The sequence below is a fragment of the Abramis brama genome, assembly GCF_963993115.1.
Source record: "Abramis brama genome assembly, chromosome: 12".
Taxonomy (NCBI): domain Eukaryota; kingdom Metazoa; phylum Chordata; class Actinopteri; order Cypriniformes; family Leuciscidae; genus Abramis; species Abramis brama.
This window is the reverse complement of record NC_139974.1, coordinates 923,377-942,531: the sequence shown is the minus strand read 5'-3', so window position 1 is coordinate 942,531 and position 19,155 is coordinate 923,377. Positions and strand designations below refer to the sequence as shown.

Sequence of the window (19,155 nt, the reverse complement as noted above, 5' to 3'; positions counted from 1 at the left end):
TATACGCTCTAGAGCAAAATGGATTGAGAAGGGCGAAAGAAACACGAATTACTTTTTTGCTCTTGAAAAACGAAATCGTAAAAAGACATCTCTCTCTGCTTTAAATATTAATAGTGTTTTATGTACAGATCCAGGAATGATTTCAACCTTTGTATATTCCTTTTACAAAAAATTGTATACTTCTCAGTTTTCTCAAGAAAAATCAGACGACTTTCTTTTAAGTATTCATGATAAGATTTCAGGTATTAATGATGACTTTAAGCAACTTTGTGATTCTGATATCTCTATAGTTGAAATGGAGGATGCACTGAAATCTATGAAGAGGGGGAAGTCTCCAGGTACTGATGGCTTATCTGTTGAATTTTATTTACATTTTTGGGACATCTTAAAGCAACCTTTACATAATTTGTTTAAAGACTGTATTAAAAAAGGAGAGATGACCTCCTCAATGAAGCAGGGTCTTATTTCTTTGATCCCCAAAACTGATAAAGACCCACTTTTAATTGAAAACTGGAGGCCTATATCACTGTTAAATGTTGATTATAAATTACTTGCTTTAATTTTGGCGGTTCGTTTAAAATCTGGCCTTAATAGTATAATTGGCGAAACACAAAATGGATTTATGAAAAATAGGCATATTAGCTCCAACATTAGATTAGTTCTTGATCTTATTGATTATTCAGAGAATATTGATTCAGAAGCTATTATAATGTTTTTAGATTTTTATAAAGCATTTGACTCTTTAGAACACCAATTTTTGCTTAAATGTCTTAGCCTTTTTGGTTTTGGATCTACTTTTATCAACATGGTGAGCATGCTTTATAATGACATTAACTCTTCAGTTTTGGTTGGCCTTCAAACCACTAAACGCTTTAATTGTGATAGAGGAGTGCGCCAAGGTTGCCCCATTTCCCCATTTCTTTTTCTGCTAGCTGTTGAATTGTTATCAATCGTTATTTTACAAAATCCCAGTTTAGAAGGTATCTCTATATTTAGTAAAGAATTTAAAATTTCTCAACTAGCTGATGATACAACTATATTTCTTAAAGACCAAAGTCAAATTCCCTTGTGTATCAATATTATTCATTCTTTCTCTGAAGCTTCAGGTTTATATTTAAACGTATCAAAATGTGAATTATTCTGTCTTTATGACACTCAACAATCAATGTTGCACAATATACCTGTAAAAGATTGCATCAAGTACCTGGGGATTTTCCTTACTAAGGATAGATTGCTCCGCCAACAACTTAATTTTTCACCTAAAATAAAGAAAACAAGAACCATCTTTAATCTTTGGCTACAACGTGATCTCTCAATCTATGGGAGAGTACTTATTTCTAAGGCAGAGGGTTTGTCTCGTTGTGTTTATCCTTCTTTATCTTTATTTGTTAGTGACAAAATCTGTGATGATATAAACAAAATCTTATTGAATTTTATTTGGAAGAACAGATCTCATAAAGTTAGGAAATCTGTTTTGTCTAATAGACGTTCTGAGGGTGGATTGGAAGTGTTAAACTTTAAAGAATTAGTCAGCTCTTTCAGAATTAGTTGGTTAAAAAAATGTCTTTGTAGTAATGGCTCAATTTGGTACTATATCCCCAATGCTATTTTTAGTAGATTAGGCAGTTTAGAGTTTCTTTTAAAATGTAATTTCATTCCTTCTAAATTACCTATTTCTCTCTCCAAATTTCACCAACAAGTTTTACTTGCTTGGAAATTGTGTTATGTGCACAATTTTTCTCCCCATAAAGAAATTCTGTGGAATAATTTGAACATTTTAATCCGAAACAAATCAGTTTTTATGGCTAAGTGGTATGATAGAGGTATTGTTTTTGTTTTGGATTTATTTAAAAATGATGGCACCTTATTGGAATATGAAGAATTTATGACTTTGTATAATTTTCCTCTGCCTGCTAGAACTTTCAATTCTGTCATCAAAGCTTTGTCTCCAAGTTATGTGCATTTATTTAAAACATACCTTTTCTTTAATGAGAGAAAAACTATTTTGCCCAAACTTTTATTGGATGGAGTTAGTATTCTTGATAAAAAATGTAATAGTAAACTTATAAAGTTATTGTTACATTACACTGTTTACACATCCCCTCGATGTAAATTTTTCTGGAATAATTTTTTTGACTGTATTCACTGGAAGAAAGCGTGGTTACTCCCTGAGAAATATTGTATGTCCAATAAAATAAGAGAGGTACACTTTAAGATTCTTCATAATGTTTACCCAACTAACTCACAAATTTCCTCTTTTGTTGATATCTCTGACCTTTGTGTATTTTGTAAAGTTGAGAAAGAAACTTTGTTTCATTTATTCTACCACTGTAATCAGGTCAAGCCTCTTTGGCAGAGCTTGGGTCTTTATCTTTCTCATTTTGTCAAATGTGATTTAAACTTTTCATTGAAAGATATATTCCTCTATTTTTCTGGGAGTGACTGTGCTATTGATAGTGTTGTTAATTTCTTTGTGTTGCATTGTAAATTTTTTATTCACAAAAACAAATTTCTCAAGACTTTGCCTAGACTTGAGGCCTTTATTGCTGAGATTTCCCTTATTGTTAAATCTCTTAAACTCATTGATAATAGTAAGAACAAGAAGTTTCTTAAGTACTATGTACAGTTTTTTCTTATTTGAGGAGGCAGTTATTTATTTATTTTATTTTTATTTTATTTTGTATTATTATTTTATTAATGTTTTCAATGCAGTGCTGTATATTGTATTTCTTTGTTAAAGGAATATCAATAAAAAATAAAAAATAAAAATAAAAAAACTTCTTGGGGGAAATGGAGACGGAGCCGGAGACGGGGGTTTCGGCCAGTGGCGATATTCACATTACTTTCAGTTTATTGCTCGAAAGGACAAAAATATTCGCGTGAAATGCACTCTTTGCAAAGGCAGCAAGTATATACTGGCCATCGGGTCTACAGGGAGATTCCCAGTGGGCTGACGTGCCTTTTGGGCCAACATCTCATACTTTTTTTCTTTTTCTGTTTTTTGTCTTAACGGACCATAAAACTCGTACATCGGCGGCCCATTCGTTTTGCTTAATTGGCGGCGCTGGGTTAAGTAAGTGCTGGTGTAATGCATTAGTTAAAAAAGTCTGCATCAGTTTTTTTTCTGATAGCTGACCGGCCCATGAAACACATTGGCCCATTGGATATTTTCTTGATTGACACTGGGCTGGTCCAATCACATCTTTAAACACCTCCCCTTTTGGGCTTTGAGCGAGCGTGCAGTGTGTCAGTGTGTATCTGTCAAAATAGTCTGAGAGATGGAGAAGAAACGCAAGGAATGTGCAGAGAAATAGCGTGAAAAATAGACACAGGCCCTTCAAGCAGACACTGTAAAATGTGTCAAAATGTTTTCTGCAGCAGCAGGACCTTCATCAGCTCCCGTGGCTGATGATGAGGATAGTGAGGAGGATCAGGACAGAGATGAGAAAGTGTAGAGCCTGCGGTAAGCAGAACTAACAGTTACTTTCAAAACACTTAGGCTATGTCATCATGAGTGTAGGAACCCATTATCCAGTAACGCATTATTTCCACATCTGCATAGTTCACGATTACCGTAATTTACTATACATTTAATGAGACGTGTTTGTAAACCATGTTTTCTGCCAAAATAAAAGCTTGATGCAGTTTCCTTCAAAATAAGAGATCATGTGCTTATATCTCTTTCAAGTATAGAAATTAGTACAGAACTAATTATGAAAGTTTCCTTTATTTTTCAGTGCATTTGTTTTACAATATATGTCTATTAGTGTGCTATTATTATTATGGCCAAAATGCCAGGGCCGATTTTTTTGTCCCAGTCCAGCCCTGATTATGTGTCTACCACCGCAGACATTTGTCCTTTATCCAGTTGTTTGTGGATTTTACAGTGAGGCATATTTCTTTGTGCAGAAATGGATATTATTCTTTCATATGGTTTTACATGCCATTTTGTATAGGCTACATTTATAAACACTGTGCGGACAGACTGTGATGATAGGGCTATGATGTTTGTCCGTATCTACAGGGTAAATTAAGAAATGGGAAATTAAAGTAATAAGTAGTGAAGTTACTTTTCAAATGCAGTAACTAGTAAAGTAATCTCATTACAATTTACAGAAGTAACTAGTAACTAGTAACTAATTACTTTTTTTTAGTAACTACCTCAACACTGGTGTTTATTAGAACACCTTTAGTTCCTCTAAAGCTCACAAATCAGTTTTTTATAACAGTAAACACTCTTTTCATGTCGTTGCGATGCTATATTGTGTCATGTTTATCAAATTAAAACTGATTAAAAAACGTAGACTCCACTTCATTGATAGTAGCTTATGTTGATTAACTTAAACAGTAGATTAACTTGAACAGACGCTGTATGAAGCAGTACATAAAGTATTGAATGAAAATGTCTCTGAAACATCTGTGTATTATTTGGCAAATATTGCATTTATTTCACTTCAGCTGTGATAAAGTATGCAAACACGTGAGTGGTCACTACGGGAACCAGAAAGTGTCCGACTTCACGTCTCCGTTTGCAGCTCCTCCCTACCTGCACGCGGCTACTCTCGCCGATCGGTTACATCCAGCCACAGCCGATGTCGAACACACCTAATTACTGCTTCATGTCCACAAACACACTGGATTCATCATCATAACCACAAGATGGAAAATATTTACATTTATTTATACATTATACTTTATACTCTTAAAATACATCTAACATGCAGCACCTTTTTTTAATTTTTTTTATAGAAAATAATTAATTGTGTAAAAATTAAAAGTATTAATTAAAAGTTCATAAGGACTGATCCCTCAAATCACCATCTTTATCTGCCGTCAATTCACTACAGTAAGAACTACAGTAAGAACAAAAATAGCAACTCAATTTGCTGAGATTAAACAATGTCTTGGTATTTTGTAATTTAAATGTTATTATTAATAATATTTAAGTTTTGACTTGGTATGAGCAGATCTTATTCGTTCATTAATTAAAATACATTATCTTAAACTCATAGATAACAGCCTTCATCACTCTAATATTCATCAGTCTCCATTTGGTTCATTTAGTTTTGCGTCCATTCCTTTGTAATGTTTTTAACCATAATTGGGGGAAAAAAGAATGATTGTATTTTGAATGTCATGTTGAATTAGAAGAACTTTACACAGAAAATGCTGCACACAAAATAAAATATTGCTTTCCTAGTTTTTGTTTGACATTTTGCACTTTTATGAAACATTTAAAAACGCACAAGTTTATTTGTAAACATATAATATATGTAAACAGAATTATAAATAATATGTTTCCTGCATTTTGGAAAGAAAATTAGAGTCATGTCTGTGAATCATACAGAGAGCAGATACAAGAGCTGATTTTAAGACAGATATTGCAGAGCTTATGCTTTTCGATTCGAACAGCCACAATTTCATGAACTGTGTTCATGAAAAGAATAATATTAGCAAGTTTTTACATTTGTGATCCTGGATCTTATGGATCTAGGTCTTATGTCGCACGGGTATATTTGTGGCAATAGCCAACAAAACATTGTATGGGTCAAAACTATAGATTTTTCTTTTATGCCAAAAATCATTAGGATATTAAGTAAAGATCATGTTCCATGAAGATATTTTGTAAATTTCCCACCTTAAATATATAAAACATTTATTTTTGTGAATGGATGCAGCACTATCGCCAGTAGAAATGGACAACTTTAAAGGCGATTATCATTCTGTACGCTCAGATTCCAGATTTTCAAATAGTTGTATCTCGGCCAAATATTGTCCTATCCTAACAAACCATACATCAATGGAAAGAGTATTTATTCAGCTGTCAGATGATGTATAAATCTCAATTTTAAAAAAAAGACCCATATGACTGGCTTTGTGGTCCAGGGTCACATTTGTACATTGTCAGAACTGGTGCACTACTAGCCTTTCTCAACTGAACTGTGTATGAAATGGATGATATGATCTTGAGCAGATCTGGCAACCATTAAATTAGTGGAAGAATGAAAGTGATACTAGATTTCCCAACTTCCACATTCTTATTCCACATTTTACTCTCAGAATTACGATTATTTTTAATCAGTGATGTAGAATATCAAAGTGTCTAGTGATATTTACAGCCGCTTATGCAGAGATTTGAGGATCTGTGTCTATAACCTTTGATTCTGATCAAGGAGAGATTTCAGGTGAGATGCATAAAGCCTTACATTACCTTAAGTAACCATGAAATACTTAAAGTAGGCCTAACCGTTAAAGTTCTTAAAGTTATATGAAGTTCTTGATCTTATTATTCAAATCCTTACTGTCTTTGTTGGACATATAGTTTGACTATAATTGTCTGTGTAAATGAATGTCCAGTATAAAGAGTTCTGTGACAACCTGCCTCAATACCAGAATAACATCAGATGAGGACGGTTTCTAGAAATAGCAAACATGGACATCAGTTTACATTGTTTGAATTTATTCTGTTAATGATTTTAAACTGTTTAATTAAACATAAAAAAGGAAACATTTTATTAAGGAAATAAACAAAAATTGCATGCTATAGCCACTTTAACAGTTTGTAGTTTATAAGAGCTTTTATTGCAGTATTTGTGGGTCCAGTAGAAGAACATTGTCCAGTTGTGTTTCCTCTCCGTCTGCTCAGACATGATATTTCTATTGCTTATAGACATAAAATGATGCTAAAATGTTAACATGAGCGGGGAAAGTGACATTAGCTTATCAAAATTCAGCACAAACAATGTTTTGGAAAAGCAGCGGGAAATTCAGTCATTTTGGGCCTCAATAATCAGAAATATATTAAAATATTAAATTCATATTTTAATAAAAATAAAATATATATTTTTTGTGATTCATCAAATTAATCTAGGTAATCTGCAAGTTTTGTCATTTTAACATTCATTTACATGATCCCAAATCAACTTATAAACCAGAAGTATAATGATCTTTTAGGTTTTTTGTCTCATTTTCTCTCATATTTTTATTGTCCTGTAAATTCTTCATATTTTTTCCACCAGGCTGTAAGTTTTATACTAACACGCCAGATGTACCATTTTATTTCTTTATCATATTCTTGCAATTCATCATTATCATAGCTTTTTTTTAAATATAATATAATGGGGGAAAATGTCATGATGGAAAGAGAATACAAATATGTATACATTTTTTATAAAATAATAATAATAATTTTGTAATTTTTTTGCATTTTAATGGTGTGTGTGAATGAGTGTTTCTGATCTTTTACCCAAGCAGCTCCATGAAGACTGAATGAATCATGGATGACACACACACATTCAGACATGGAGATTTTTCTCCAGGATGCAGGTACTTCAATCTTCATATGATCTTGAAGGAACACGCCGACTTTTTAGGACTTTAGCTTATTCACCGTATCCCCCAGAGTTAGATAAGTCCATACACACCCTTCTCATCTCTGTGCGTGCTGTAACTCTGTCTGACGCACCCACCGCTAGCCTAGCTTAGCACAAAGACTGGAGGTAAACGGCTCCAGCTAGCTTACTGCTCCCAATAAGTGACAAAATAACGCCAACATTTTCCTATTTACATGTGGTGATTTGTATAGTCACAGCGTGCACAAATAACAAGGTCACATGAGACACAGACATCTTCTAACCGTATACACACTGGGAACTATATTCTCAGAAGGCGAAGCACTGCTACTTGGGCGGAGTGATTTACTCCAACTCTCTGCTCCTCACCACGGGGCTTCTCAGGCGCTGCGAGCAAATCTCTCCGCCCAAATAGCAGCGCTTCTATACCAGTATGTATACGGTTAGAAGATGGCTGTGTCTCATGTGACACAAACACAACAACAGATTTAAAACCAATGGTAAAAGATAGGTGGATGGATTGATTCTCTATGTGAGGTTTATCTACATGTACTGTAATATAATCTAATAATTATTATCTTTATTATTTTGTCTCTATTCTATTGAAGTCAAAACCAGATGGAGAAATCAATCTCACCGGAGTCCAGCTGTGTGTCCATGAAGAATGACTGGTCTATGACGGAGCCGGTGAAGTTTTCGGGAAAACACACATCAACTGATCTGAGGTACAACATTTTTCTTTAGACAGACAGAGAGACCACAGACACACACAAATAATGCATGTATGGCATAATTTGGCAAATATCCATTTATTATCAAAATACAGAAGTGGGTGATGATATTCTGACAGCATGTATAACTCAGTGACTCACACTATTATAAAGCGCTGCAATAGCAGGAGTCGAGCACAGGATCAGGTCTCCTCTCACAGCTGATCCATAGCTTCAGTCCTGATGTTTCACTAACATCTACTGACCCACAAAACACTGATAATCTGGACCAGAACAATACTGACAAACTCAACCAAACTAAACACAACTACATCACTTATTGAGAAACACAAACACAACAACAGATTTAAAACCAATGGTAAAAGATAGGTGGATGGATTGATTCTCTATGTGAGAAAACACACATCAACTGATCTGAGGTACAACATTTTTGTTTAGACAGACAGAGAGACCACAGACACACACAAATAATGCATGTATGGCATAATTTGGCAAATATCCATTTATTATCAAAATACAGAAATAGGTGATGATATTGTGTAAGCATGTATAACTCAGAGACTCACACTATTATAAAGCGCTGTGTAACGAGGTATGTTGTTATGGGAAGAAGGAGGCGGGAACCGGCAAACATTTAAAGACTTTTAATGACAAAAATAAAACAAATACAAAACGAAAGTAAAAGACAGCAGCCCCTCACGGACGACTGCCTGTCACACAAAACATCAAATAAAACACAGGCCTGTTCCTCTCTCGCTCTTCATTGTCGTCGCTCCTCCTTTATGCTTCCGCTCCTCCGTGAGAGATACGAGACCGGTGCGTTGCACACGTGTCGCTCGTTATCAATCACGCCACCGGCCTCGCGCCGTCCTCCCACGGCCCTCGACCTCGTCGTGCTCGCCACACGCTGCAATAGCAGGAGTCGAGCACAGGATCGGGTCTCCTCTTACAGCTGATCCAGAGCTTCAGTCCTGATGTTTCACTAACATCTACTGACCCACAAAACACTGATAATTTGGACCAGAACAATACTGACAAACTCAACTAAACTAAACACAACAACATCACTTATTGAGAAACACAAACACATCAACAGATTTAAAAGCAATGGTAAAAGATAGGTGGATGGATTGATTCTCCTATGTGTGTCATGGTCACCTGTTAGTCTCCGTCTTCACTACATGTCCCATCATCCCCCCTGGCTCACACCTGCACTCACTCCACCATTAACCGCACCTGCCAGTGATCATCATCATCACTCACCATGTTCAGCTGTTATCACCTTGTCTTCCTTATTCATCTGTGTATTTTAGGGTGCTTTCAATAGGGTGATTGTTCCCGGCACCCCCGGCAGCATTGGACTGGTTTCACACTCAACTTGATTCTATCGAACCCTGGTGCATTTGCGTGCATCTTACGTCATTGCAAACGTGCATGCCGCATGATAGAAAACAGAACGCAGTTCAATATATTATGGTTTTTATTAATTAGGTGCTATTATGCGCAGCTGAGTCAACAGCACAGCGTCACAAATCAAGGAATCAAGCCTCTGTGGTTCCTCCCACTCGCCACCAGAGGGCTCCATCTCCCGACTATTAACATTACACATTTTCACTCCATTTCCCATAACCCCGTGCCTGGTACTGATTATCTGCACACCTGCCACTCATCACCCAGACTATTTATACAGCACTTCTCCACTGCTTCAAGAACAACAGCAAAAACTAGAATGCCTAACATCCCTAACTGAGCAACTGGTAACCTCACTACAGCACCTCCATTTACCATCACAAAAACCCAACCCATCTGCAGCAAACCCAGCAACTAGTTCACGTGCAACTTCTGCGGCGAGCCCAACAATCAGCACGCCCACATCCAGTAACACCACGAATCTTTGTCTCGCATTTCCTGAGAAATTCGATGGGTCATCCGCCAAGTGTAAGGGATTCCTTCTTCAGTGTTCCCTGTTTGTAGACCAACAACCCTTGTTATACCCAAATGACGCCAGTCAAATAGCCTTTGTATGTACATTATTAACTGGCCGCGCTCTGGAGTGGGCAACGACAATGTGGAACGGTGGTCAGTCTCCCTTTTCTTCACTCTCTGTCTTCCTACAACGATTCTGTGAGGTGTGTGATCATCCAGAAGAAGGAAAGAGTCCTGGTGCTCAACTGTTACATCTCAGACAAGGAGGGAGAACGGCAGCTGAGTTTGCTCTCACTTTTCGCACGTTGGGAGCACAAACTGACTGGGTTGAAACCACTTTAAAGTTACTGTTCCGCAATGGTCTATATCTGGAGCTCAAATCTGAACTTGCCTGTCGCGATGAAGGAGCAACTCTGGATCAATTAATTAATCTGGCCATCCGCGTTGACTATTTGATTCAATCACGCAGACCCACTAGGAATCTGGCTTATCACACCACAACATCTCCTGACGCGCACAATCCTGAACACATGCAAATCGGACTTACACGCATCACTTCTGAAGAAAGAGAATGACGCATACAACAGAGCCTCTTTCTGCATTGTGGTCAACCAGGACACCTTAAAGCATCCTGTCCCAAGCGACCATCTCCTCGAAATACCACTGCTGTAAGTTCTCCAAGATCTATCTCTCGCTCTTCATCATATGTCGAATTATCAGTGACTTTAATGTTTTCTGGCAAATCCGTGATAACCACGGCCATGATTGATTTTAGAGCAGCGGGTAATTTTATAGACAATGACTTTGCCCAGTCTCATCTCATTCCCCTAATACTTTGTGAATCTGCGTTGGCAGTGGTAGCGCAAGACGGACGACCTCTGGGTGTAGGTCATGTTGCTTACTCTACGAGAGACGTTACACTACGCATAGGTTCCGTACACACAGAAACCATTCAGCTATTCCTCATTCAGTCACCTAACCATCCCATAATTCTAGGTTTTCCATGGTTACAACAACATGGCCCACAAATCTCATGGACCGATAGACAAATCACTCATTGGTCTGATAAATGTCAACAAAACTGTCTTCAATCCATCGCTCCCACTCCTATTCAATCTGTCACCGTACTTCAGGAAACAAACACTGTCCCAAACCTTCCATCTGAATATTCCGACCTTCAAGAAGCTTTCAGCAAGAACAAAGCATCTCAACTTCCACCTCATCGATCCAGCGATTGCAGCATTGAACTCTTCCCAGGTTCAACGCCCCCCAAAGGTTGCATCTTTCCTAATTAGCTAAGGAATTTATTCGACCATCCACTTCACCAGCTTCAGCCAGGTTTCTTCTTCGTCAGTAAGAAGAAAGGAGGTCTTCGCCCTTGCATCGATTATCGAAGGCTCAATGAAATAACAGTCAAGTATCGCTACCCTCTTCCTCTAGTTCCAGCAGCCCTCGAACAACATCGCTCAGCCAAATATTTCACTAAACTTGACCTCAGAAATGCCTACAACCTCATACGTATTCGAGATGTTGACAAATGAAAGACAGCTTTCTCTACTGCTACAGGACTCTATGAATATCTGGTTATGCCCTTCGGGTTGTCCAATAGTCCTTCTGTGTTCCAGGCATTCATCAACGACATCAATGACATCTTCATCTACTCAGATTCCCTTGAAGAGCATGCCAATCACGTTCGTCTGGTCCTACAATGCTTAATCTCTCAGCAACTATATGCCAAGGCAGAGAAATGTGAGTTCCACCAAACTTCGGTATTATTTCTTGGGTACGAAATCAGTCCAGAAGGGGTTGCCATGAATGACAGTAAAGTACAGACAGTGTTAAAATGGCCACAACCCAACACGATCAAAGAGCTGCAACAATTTCTGGGATTTGCTAACTACTACAGACGATTTATAAGAGGCTTCAGTAAAATCGCAGCTCCCCTGACATCCATGACAAAGAGAGGAGGACGAAGATCAATCTGGTCACCAGCAGCTTTACAGGCTTTCCAAGACCTCAAGCACCGGTTCACCAGTGCTCCCATATTGCATCATCCTTATCCCAAGCTCGAATTCACTGTAGAAGTAGATGCATCTAACACTGGCATCGGTGCTGTTCTCTCTCAACGCCAAGGCACACCTCCAAAGATGTTTCCTTGTGCCAACTTTTCAAGGAAGCTCACTACCACCAAACAAAATTATGATGTTGGGAACCATGAACTGTTAGCCATGAAAGCAGCCTTCGAGGAATGGCGACACTGGTTGGAAGGAGCCAAGCATCCTTTCCTGGTAATCACTGACCACAGAAACCTCAAATATCTACGTTCCGCAAAAAGACTCAATCCAAGGCAGGCAAGGTGGGCGTTGTTCTTTACATGGTTCAATTTCACAGTCACCTATCGACCTGGGTCAAAGAATATCAAGGCTGATGCTCTCTCTCGGCAACATGAATCATTTCATTAACAACCATCCGACGAATTCACCATATCACCCACTCTCATCCTTCCTCCGGTTCAATGGGACATTCTTACAGAATTGACAGAGGCCCAAAGATCAGATCCACCTCCACCAGACTGTCCACCCGACAAGACATATGTTCCACCACCCTTACACAAGAAGGTAACCCAACACGTTCATTCATCACTCAGTTCCGGCCATCCTGGTATCACAGCCACCCTTCAACTCCTCACAAATCGCTTCTGGTGGCCTTCCATGCAGAAAGATACTATCTCCTTTGTCCAGAACTGTTCTACCTGTAATGTATCCAAACTCTCCAAACAACCACCAGTCGGACTACTACAACCATTACCCATACCTCAATGTCCCTGGTCTCACATCACAATAGGCTTTGTCACCGATCTCCCCAACTCTCCCACCTGCTGGTGGTGCAAGAGGGGAGGTATAAGAGGAAGTCAGTGACCAGGGACCCTCTCCCATCATCATAGACGGCGAGGAGGCTTATCAGGTCCAGGAACTCCTGGATTCCAGATGACGGGGAGGAGTTCTCCATTACCTCGTGGACTGGTAGGGGTATGGCCCGGAAGAGAGGTTCTGGGTCAATTCCGAGGACATTCTCGACCCATCTCTTACTGCAGAGTTTCATAGGACCCATCTGGGAAAACCAGCCCCTCAAGCTCGAGGAAGTCCCCGGCGTCGACCACCTCCTCACGTCAGGAGCCGCTCACAGGGAGGGGGCTCTGTCACGAATCAAGACTCTGTGGTTCCTCCCACTCGCCATCAGAGGGCTCTATCTCCCGAATATTAAAATTACACATTTTCACTCCATTTCCCATGACCCCGTGCCTGGTACTGATTATCTGCACACCTGCCACTCATCACCCAGACTGATTATCTGCACACCTGCCACTCATCACCCGGACTAATTATACAGCACTTCTCCACTGCTTCATTTGCGAAGTCTTGGTTCACCCTGGTTGACATTTCTGAGCATTTTCCCTGTTTATACTGATTCCTGGTTTACTGATCCTGGACTGTTCTACTCGTTTTGACCCTCTGCTTCATGCCATTGTGACCCTGCTTCATTTTACTGGATTTATGCTTTATTGTTTGCTGCCTGCCCTGATTATCTTCCTGCCCATAGACTACGATTGTGGACTGCCTCAGATATATCCTTTGCTGGTGATTGACCCCTTCCTGATTGTGTTACGTTTACTATTACCAATAAAGATACTGCAAATGAAACTCAACGACACTGCCTCATCATTACACACCAGTTTACTGTGTATCACGTTTGGCTTTCTGCTGATTGCAAACGCACTCTTGAGGAGACAGTGGATTTCCATTAATTTGTTGCTCTGACTCCGCACGCTATGCGCAAATACACTGCAGGCTCACTCTCGCTCGCATCCAAGGTAAAATCATCAACACTGTCATCCCTTACATGTGTTTTACTTAACTAAATACATCATAATCAGCTAAAATGCGCAAGTAACTTTACTTCCTGAGAAAGTGCGCAGCTTTCATAGTCACGCAAACCACAGCACGGTTTGAGTGCAACCGAACTCAGACCCCATTCCGAACTAAACTGCCAGTGTGAAAGCACCCTAAGTTCCTCATTGTTCTGTGTTCACGATCGGTTATTGTTTGTGTCAAGTGTTTCGTACATTGGCTTAACACGTTTGGAATAAATCCTCTTGTTATTTGAATCTGCTTGATCTTCGTCTTCATTTGGGAACCTAGCGTTACAATGTGAGGTTTATCTACATGTACTGTAATATAGTCTAAGAATTCTTGTCTCTGTTCTTTTGTTTCTATTCTATTAAAGTCAGTTTAAGGGTGACAGATCAATCTCACCGGAGTCCAGCTGTGTGTCCATGAAGAGTGAAGTGTCTATGAGACAGCCAGTGAAATTTGAGGGAAAACACACATCAACTGATCTGAGGTACAACACTGCTTGATCTTCGTCTTCATTTGGGAACCTAGCGTTACAATGTGAGGTTTATCTACATGTACTGTAATATAGTCTAAGAATTCTTGTCTCTGTTCTTTTGTTTCTATTCTATTAAAGTCAGTTTAAGGGTGACAGATCAATCTCACCGGAGTCCAGCTGTGTGTCCATGAAGAGTGATGTGTCTATGAGACAGCCAGTGAAATTTGAGGGAAAACACACATCAACTGATCTGAGGTACAACATTTCATAGATAGATAGATAGATAGATAGATAGATACATAGATACATAGATACATAGATACATAGATAGATCTCTATGAGAGGTTTATTTACATGTAAAATCAACTATAGGGTAATTCTGTGTCAAATCATCCAAATTTCAGAAGTTTCTGGATAATTTTTTTATTTTGTTTTTTGTTTTGTTTTTCTGAAGAATGATAAACAGTGATGAGCATCAAAAAACTATATTATATGCCATTAAAGGGACAGTTCACTTTGAAATTAAATTTTGGTATGTTTTAGCTTACCTCAAGGGCATTTTCTTTTTTTTCTTTTTTTGCACAGTAGTTTCAATTTTGCTATTTTTAGGTAAAACCGTTCTTGTCTGTCAGTCATATAATCCAGGTCTGTGGTCACTGTCTCAAAGAGCATGCACAGAGTCCAAATTAAAACAATTCCCCATCGTCCAAATTAAACAATTCCCCATCGTAAGTACACATTAATGGCCTAAGACACGAAACGAGCAGTTTGTGTGAGAAAACGAACAGTATTTATATTGTTTTGTACCTCTTGTACACAGCCACGTCCAAGAGATCTGAGGCGTGTGACGTGTGATATATACACTAGATGTCGCCTCCTTCCAATGAACTGCCGTAGCCAAGGCGACATCTAGTGTATATATCTATGCACCAGTCTGTGTACACGTCACATACCAGGAAGCGCCCGCGCCCTCAGATCACTTGGACATGGCTGGTTACATGGCTGGTTACAAGAGGTACAAAACAATATAAATACTGTTTGTTTTCTCACACAAACCGCTTGTTTCGTGTCTTAGGCCATCAATGTGTACTTACGATGGGGAATTGTTTAATTTGGACGATGGGGAATTGTTTTAATTCGGACTCTGTGCATGCTCTTTGAGACAGTGACCACAGACCTGGATTATATGACTGACAGACAAGAACGGTTTGACCTAAAAATATCAAAATTGAAACTACTGCGGAAAAAAAGACACCTACATCTTGGATGCCCTTGAGGTAAGCTAAAACATACCAAAATTTAATTTCAAAGTGAACTATCCCTTTAACTATTATTTACTATAAATCCACTATTTTGTCGAGGGGAGTCAAAATGAGAGTTTTCAATTATTGTATTTGAATGAATAAAGCTACATTTTTACCTTTTACATTTCAACATTATTAGTTCTTCAGACATTCCTCTTCAAATACAAGTATTAGATCTATCCAAAGTGACCCACATTTGGTTTTTGATCACTGAGAAATTCAATTTAGTTAAATTCAACAATCTGCACATGGAGCCACATTGAGATGGCTTTAAATATTATTATTAAAAAAAGATGTCAAAAGAAAAGTCTGTTAGGAACCTAAATCTAAAAGGATATTGAGATATCTTTCATACATTTTGAGTTACAGGCATTCAAACTTTGAGAAAAATAAACATAAAAGGTGCTTCAGAGTCCCACTGAATTTCTTTCACCAGAAAAATAAATAAAAAGTAACATGTTTGTCCAGGTTCCTCTGGTTGAGGCGACAAAGAATGACTCTATATAAATTCTTGTCTCTGTTTTCTCGACTCTGTTGTATTGTCTCTGTTCTGTCGATGTTTGTCCATAATTAGTGAACAGTCTATGGACACTCGAGAAACATTTACAGGAAGACACATGTCATCTAATCTGAGGTACAACATTTCTGTTGTAAAGATATTTTACTATCACTTTTACTTCTTTAATTTATGTTGTAATCTATTTTTTTCTTTTAGTTGTGATTCTCAACTGGTCCAAAGCACATTTAAATCAGATCTGCTGCAGACGTTTCAGTGTCTGTATGAAGGAACAGCAAGGCAGGGAAACCCAACACTCCTGAATGAGATCTACACAGAGCTCTACATCACAGAGAGTAAAGGTGGAGAGATCAATAATGAGCATGAGGTGAGACAGATTGAGACACAATCCAGGAGAGCAGCAACAGAGGACACACCAATCAAATGCAATGACATCTTTAGACCTTTACCTGGACAAGACAAACCCATCAGAACTGTGCTGACAAAGGGAGTCGCTGGCATTGGAAAAACGGTCTCTGTGCAGAAGTTCATTGTGGACTGGGCTGAAGGGAAAGAGAATCAGGACGTCCAGCTCATATTTCCACTTCCTTTCAGAGAGATCAACTTGATGAAGGACAAAACACTCAGTCTTTCAGATCTTCTTCATGTCTTTTTCCCTGAAACAAAAGAAATTGAAATATCCCGTGGTGAATATAAAGTGTTGTTCATCTTTGATGGTCTGGATGAGTGTCGTCTGTCTCTGAACTTTAAGAGTGAAGTGAATCTGTGTAATATATCTGAATCAGCCTCAGTGGATGAGCTACTGATGAACCTCATTGAGGGGAATCTGCTTCCCTCTGCTCTCATCTGGATCACCTCCAGACCAGCAGCAGCGGATCTCGTCCCCTCTGAGTATGTCCATCGCGTGACAGAGGTACGAGGCTTCAATGAGCCACAGAAGGTGGAATACTTCAGGAAGAGAATCAGTGATCAGAGTCTGGCCAATACAATCATCACACACCTGAACTCCTCGAGGAGCCTCCACATCATGTGCCACATCCCAGTGTTCTGCTGGATCTCAGCCACTGTTCTAGAGAAAATGTTGAGTGAAGCAGAGAGAGGAGAGATTCCCAAGACTCTCACTCAGATGTACACACACTTCCTGATCATTCAGACCAACATCAAACATGAGAAGGACTATGAGAAGAAAGTGAAAGATGAAGACATGATTCTCAAACTGGGGAAACTGGCTTTCCAGCAGCTTGTGAAAGGCAACCTGATCTTCTATGAGGAAGACCTGAGAGAGTGTGGCATTGATGTGACAGAAGCATCAGTTTATTCAGGATTGTGCACTCAGATCTTCAGAGAGGAGTTGGGCTTGTATCAGGGGAAAGTCTTCTGCTTTGTTCACCTGAGCATCCAGGAACATCTAGCAGCTCTATATGCGCACATTTACTTTACAAACAAGAACAGAAATGTGTTTGGGCAAATCACCAAACAAAGACTGTTTTATAAGGTTATAAGCTTTTTAAAATATCATTCAATATCTGAGCTGCATCAGAGAGCTGTGGATGAGGCTTTACAGAGTAAGAATGGACATCTGGACCTTTTCCTGCGTTTCCTTCTGGGTCTCTCATTGGAGTCCAATCAGACTCTCTTACGAGAACTACCGACACAGACTGGAAGCTGCTCCTACAACAAAGAGGAAACAGTTCAGTACATCAAACAGAAGATCAGGGAGAATCACTCTCCAGAGAGATCCATCAATCTGTTCCACTGTCTGAATGAACTGGGTGATGATTCACTGATGCAGGAGATCCAAGATTATCTGAAATCTGGAAAAATAGGAGAAACCAAACTCTCCTCTTCACAGTGGTCAGCTCTGGTTTATGTGTTGCTGACATCAGAGCAGAAGATGGATGTTTTTGAGCTAAAACAGTTTATTGGAGCACAAAATACAGCAGATGAAGTTCTTCAGAAGCTGCTGCCTGTGGTTAAAGAATCCAGATCAGTTCAGTAAGTCACAGACAACAATCATTACACTGATAAAACATGATCACATTTTTGAGTTTAGCATTTGCTTTCATAGCTAAGCAATACTGTAAAAGGAGAAATTCAAATATATCTTTGTATACATATATATATATTTATATCAGTGTTTCCTGAACTGAGAGACTGAAGAGTGTCATTGTTCTCTACAGGTTGTGTGATTGTGGTGTTACAGATGAAGGTTGTGCTGCTCTGACTTCAGCTTTGAGATCAAACCCCTCATACCTGAGAAAACTGGATCTGTCATTGAATAAAGTAGGAGACTCAGGAGTCAAGCACCTGTTTGATCTACTGCAGGATCCTCACTGTAAACTGGAAATACTGTGGTAAGAGTTTATAAAAGTCTGGTGAATAATGAATGATATACAAAAATAATATATACAAAAAAAGTAACAGAAAACAATGTTTAATATTCAGTGGATTCTTTACAAAGCTAGAGGTAATTTTACTTTTGATAGTTTTTGATAGTTATAAACATGATTGATGATGTGAAGAGGTTATAACTGCTTTCATATACAAATCTGTTGAAGAGAAAGGAGAAAATCATATATATATATATATATACGTAGCGGGTAGGGTGGTTGAGACGGGAAGTGTAGCTTGAAGGCCTGCCCACTGGCACTGATTATTTGGATCAGGTGACATAAGTGACACGTCCCTTTAAATGTGCCGTGAGACATGGTCAGGAGAACATTAGTGTAGTGTGATTTGAAGAGTGAGCCTCTTGGAGTATCAGCTGTGCAAACGGGAGAACCTCGGCCTGGCGTCTGTGCGTATGGTGACCAGTAAATGGTACACGCAGTTACGAGTTTACAGAAACTACAGAAACTTTGCTTGCATAATAGCGAGTAGTGATTCTACACGGGTTTTCAGCAACAAGCAACGCTGGCAAGAGTGTGCACAGCTAT

At 38.8% G+C, this 19,155-nt stretch overlaps 1 protein-coding gene across 1 annotated transcript in view; it reads left to right on the top strand.

The window, feature by feature from the left end:
• The first annotated feature begins 6,055 nt into the window (after positions 1 to 6,055).
• Positions 6,056 to 19,155, top strand: part of LOC311093934 (protein NLRC3-like) — a 29,602-nt gene continuing 16,502 nt past the window's right edge. The window contains exons 1-8 of the mRNA XM_084131612.1: positions 6,056 to 6,185; positions 7,255 to 7,326; positions 7,961 to 8,077; positions 14,294 to 14,410; positions 14,537 to 14,653; positions 16,277 to 16,336; positions 16,418 to 18,214; positions 18,400 to 18,573. Coding sequence (XP_083987738.1) covers positions 7,277 to 7,326; positions 7,961 to 8,077; positions 14,294 to 14,410; positions 14,537 to 14,653; positions 16,277 to 16,336; positions 16,418 to 18,214; positions 18,400 to 18,573 — 2,432 coding nt within the window. The 5' untranslated portion in view covers positions 6,056 to 6,185; positions 7,255 to 7,276. The remainder of the gene's footprint in view (positions 6,186 to 7,254; positions 7,327 to 7,960; positions 8,078 to 14,293; positions 14,411 to 14,536; positions 14,654 to 16,276; positions 16,337 to 16,417; positions 18,215 to 18,399; positions 18,574 to 19,155) is intronic.